This window comes from Nestor notabilis, unplaced genomic scaffold (genome assembly GCF_000696875.1).
Source record: "Nestor notabilis isolate BGI_N333 unplaced genomic scaffold, ASM69687v1 Scaffold29931, whole genome shotgun sequence".
In the NCBI taxonomy this organism is placed as follows: domain Eukaryota; kingdom Metazoa; phylum Chordata; class Aves; order Psittaciformes; family Psittacidae; genus Nestor; species Nestor notabilis.
This window is the reverse complement of record NW_009915624.1, coordinates 1-4,326: the sequence shown is the minus strand read 5'-3', so window position 1 is coordinate 4,326 and position 4,326 is coordinate 1. Positions and strand designations below refer to the sequence as shown.

At 51.8% G+C, this 4,326-nt stretch overlaps 1 protein-coding gene across 1 annotated transcript; it reads right to left on the bottom strand.

Moving 5' to 3' along the window:
- Positions 1-643: 643 nt before the first annotated feature.
- On the bottom strand, positions 644-4,318 carry SETD6 (SET domain containing 6; the record flags this gene model as incomplete). The annotated part of the gene is given in 7 exon segments (XM_010024242.1): positions 644-1,137; positions 2,063-2,205; positions 2,426-2,606; positions 2,919-3,042; positions 3,214-3,408; positions 3,704-3,845; positions 4,264-4,318. Coding segments are annotated over 7 exon segments (1,152 nt in total), but the record flags the coding sequence as incomplete, so codon positions are not given.
- Positions 4,319-4,326: the final 8 nt, after the last annotated feature.

Here is a 4,326-nt window from a genome sequence, read left to right as displayed (position 1 = left end):
CTGGGTTTTGTTTGTTTGCAATACTTTAACTGCAGCAGCAGCAAAGATCCCCCCTCTTAGATGGGGTTCTGTACCTTGTTGAAGTAGACAGCATTGGCTGGGTAAGAAATAGCATCTTTATTAAATGTAGCTTGGCCTGCAAACCTCCAGTGAGCTGTCATGCAAAACCTGCTGAGGGAAAGATATTAATATAGCTAAACATGATGCAGAGCAGTGCCTGAGTTCAGGGGAGAACTCTTATCAACTGGAAGGTGTGCACAACTGTGTCAGTGTTCCTTCACAGCAGTCCCAAGCCCATACAGAAATGCCTTTTATAAAGGTAAAAGGAGATCCCTGCTCTATTGAGCCTGTGTGAGTATACGTGAAGAGTTCAGTGTTGTCAGCATCGCCATCTGCCAGGTGTTTACTCTGAACAGTAAGGTGTAAGGCCTATCAGATGGATTTCTGCCCTCTCCATCTGGACAAGGAGCAGTTCTTGCCTTGAATGTGTAATGCTACACGAGGGAACCCACTTGCTGTTCTGACAGTGTACGTTTGCCTTCCTAAAGTCAGCCAGTAGGAAGTCTGAGCTTTCTGAAGTCCTATAGAAGGTGGTAGTTGTGCTCCAGAGCTCTCATGGTAAGGTAAGGCCACCCAAAACCACTCTGTGTTGTGGAAGATGGTTTAGGTAGAGGTAGCTAAAAAGCCACATGCCAGATGCAGTGTAAGTGGGCCTGTGTTCAATCCTGCCATCTGTTCTTGCTATTGTAGGGGACATGGCTGAAGGCCAACCTTCCCTTCCTGTGCACAGCTCCAGGCAGTTCATTTGCAGGGGCAGTGAGGTTTCTAGTGTACCAGCTCCAGCAGCTGATGCAAGATCCTTTTCTGTCCATAGCGCACATGCAAAGCTTGCTGTTCCCTTCGACTCAGTTTCTCATAAGCCTCCTTGTTATTTAGCAAATCCTGCTCTGCTTTCAAGTCTGACCCATAGGACTCCAGGGTGAGCAGCACACTGTCATAAAGGAGCTGTTTGCAAGGGGGTTTAAGTCTGGAGAGAGCCTCGTTTGTAAGGGTCAAGTTCTCCTCTTCCTCACCATCATCTTCCCAGCCATCTTGTTCCTTATATTCCTTGAATTCTTCTTCTGACATGCACAGCACCTGTAATGGCCCAGACAAAGAGACAAGTCACCAGCAGTGTGAGTACATCAGCCGCCTTCTCTGCAGAGCTGTGGGTTTAGAGCCATGTGGAGCAGGTGAATTACTCCTCAGCTGCACTGAAGGTGAGAGAGTAAATCTGACTCGGACCCTAATCACAAGTAACCTGTGGGTTAGAAGAACATCCAAACAGCAAATCTGGGTATTGGCAGCAGTGGTAATGATCTTTGCTGCTACTTACACAGGCAGGAGAGGGTCCAGAGAAGGGCCACAAAGGTGATCCAAGGACTAGGAAGCTGTGTGAGGAAAGGCTGAGAGAGCTGGGTCTGTTCAGCCTTGAGAAAGGAAGGCTCAGTGATTATCCCCAGTGCCTTAGTATTTAAAGGGTGGCTACAAAGAAGATGGAGACTCCCTTTTTACAAAAAGTCCAATGGAATAGACAGTGATGGCACAAGTCACTCCTGGGGAGATTCTGAATGGAGACAAGAGGAAAATGTTTCATTCTGATAACAACCAGCCACTGAAATAATCTCCCCAGGAACTGGTGACTTCCCAACGCTGGAGACCGTTGAGATAGGGCTGAACAGGGTGCTGGGACATGTAGTCTAGGTCATGCTTTGCCCAGAAAGGTTGGACCAGAGGATCCTTGAAGTCCCTTCCCACCTGGGATTCTGATTCGAGGAAGGTACACCAGCTCTCCAGAGCAGCAGCAGCCATGAAGCTATTCAGGGCTGGTGCATAAGTCATGGCTCAGGAAAGGAAGGTGGCCAACAGTGTCTGAAGCCTGGGAGCTGGGCAGCCACACTCCCTACTGCATTTCCCACAGGAGCATTGGTACCACGCTGTCCTTACATGCTGCTCCCCCTTCACCAAGCTGTTCTCCCTGCGTAATCTCTGCTCTTTCTTCAGTAGCTCTTCCATCACTTACCTTCAGGGTCACAGACAGCTCTTCCTCTGTCAGCACCTCATCCCAGCCAAGCACAAAGGCACCTTCCTCCCCCACCATCTCCAGCTGGCACAAGAAGTCCCACTGCTCTGAGACCAGCTGCTGCTGTGCTTCACTTCTGGCACCTGCTTGGAATACAGCAGAGATGCAAGCCCAACCTGGGTTGTGGTGGAGGGGAGATGACAAACAGAGAAGGGGAACAAGGAGGGAGAAAACCTAGGCATGGCCCCAGAACCTGTGATGCTGTGGAACAGGTTTATTTTTCATGTCCTCCTTGATCCCTGTTTCATCACATCATTACTTAAGGGGGATCCCTGCCCTGTCCTTGCCCACAGTGCCACTCACGCTGCAGTGCTGCCGTGCGCACTGTCACCATCTGGATGTCGGCTGTGTCGTTGGTGTTCCTGGGGTATGGCTCTGCAAAGCCGTACATGTGGAGGAGCTGCCAGTTGGCCATCTGCCCGTATGTGTTGAAGATCTCCTGCCCTTTGCTGACAGGCTGTGTTGTAACCATGCGTAAACATTGCTGCAGGTAGGGAGAAAATAATGGAATCACAGACTAATTTGCATTAGAAAGTACCTTAAAGCTCATCCAGTTCCAGCCCCCTACCATGGACAGGGACACCTTCCACTAGAGCAGGTTGCTCCAAGCCCTGTCCAACCTGACCTTGAACACTGCCAGGGATGGGTCCTGTGCCAGCACAGGGGAGGATGTTGAGCAAAACAGCTTTATGTTAGACGGCTCTGGCTCTGGGTTCACAGACCCAGCCTCCCAAAGGCTTCATGGGAAAGAGGAACCAGATCACGATGCTGCCGGGTGTAGCAGCTTTGCACTCACAGGGGAGTATTCCAGGTTGGCATTATGGTTGGCCACGTGATTCAGAATATCTGCTACAGGCACCATCATTGGGGGATTGGGACCCTTCTCATCTTCATCTTCCTCCTCCAAAGGTTCCTGAAAGCTAAGAGAAGGGAGATGAAGACAAGCCAGTTGCATGCCTTGCAGTACAGGGAAAGCTTCACCTTACACTTAAGGTTGCAGGTGCACAAGAAGGTAAGTAACGCAGCCTTCAATCTTTCCTGTCATCCTACTTGTCCTTGCTCCCTGTGGGAGCAGAGCCCTCATTGCTCACCTGTAAGCCATGACAAATGCCACCAGCTGTTCGTACAGCTCCAGTGTGTGCAGCTTGGGGTCAAAGATGTTGGGATGGGACTCCATGAAAGGCAGGATAATGGAGCTGTACTCCAGGTGGATGTTGGCCAGGTCCTTCTCCACAGCTTCTGGGATGCCTGTGCCCTGCAGGAGCCTTCTTCGCTCTTCTTCAGGCCTGTTGCAATATATACTGGTTTTATCTCCACCTGCCCCTAGGGAAGGGTCTATAAACTCCTTCCTTCACCATCTCGGCTTCCTGGTACTCTCTAGGTTCCTGTCTTTTGGTTATGCCTGCAGCTTGCTCCAACCCCAGGCAGCGCCGAGAGGGTCTCTTGGGCTCCTGCTGCTGTTGGGATGAGGCTAGTGGTCACCCAACAGGCCCATATTCATCCTGCTGAGCAGCCCCTGGACTGTGCCCACATTCAGCTGCCCATGGGAGCTGCCCACAGCCCTTTGTGCTTTTACCTTACCAGAACATGGGGTGATCCAGGCTCCTGAAGTCCTGCCAGAGGGAGAAATAAGGCTGCTAATGGGAGTTGCTGGCTGTGTACTCGTGTAGCAGGGCCAGCAGCAGTGGCACCCAACCAGACTGACTCTGCAGGGACTCCTGGCCTAAGAAACCACAGATGAACACAAGCTGACCTGGAACCAAAGCCTGATCCCACCAGCCTGGCTGCAGCCTGGGCTGGGGAGTTCTGCTCTGGTTTGTCTTGGGTTGGGCTGAAGAAGAACCAGAAGTTACTGCTCCAGGGCTTTGGGGGGGGAGAGCTGCTCCTGGCCCTGTGCCCCCCACCATCACCCCCCTTGCCCCTCTTCAGCAAGGAAGGAATTGTTCTTTCTCCTAGCAGTCTGTCCAGGCCCTCGATTAAAGCATCTTGAGTGATGACCCTTAACAGTAGTGATAGGATGCCCAGCCACCCCCATTCCTCTCTGCTCCAGTATCCCATGTGAAATGGGTACAAGCCCACTTTCTTCCTTTAAACGGGAAGACCGAGGTAAGCAGGCAGCTCAGGGCGAGGGGAGCACTCACCTTCCCGCAGGAGCGCCTCGATGGAGCTGGTGTGCTGGGACAGCAGCGCAGAGCGCGGCACGG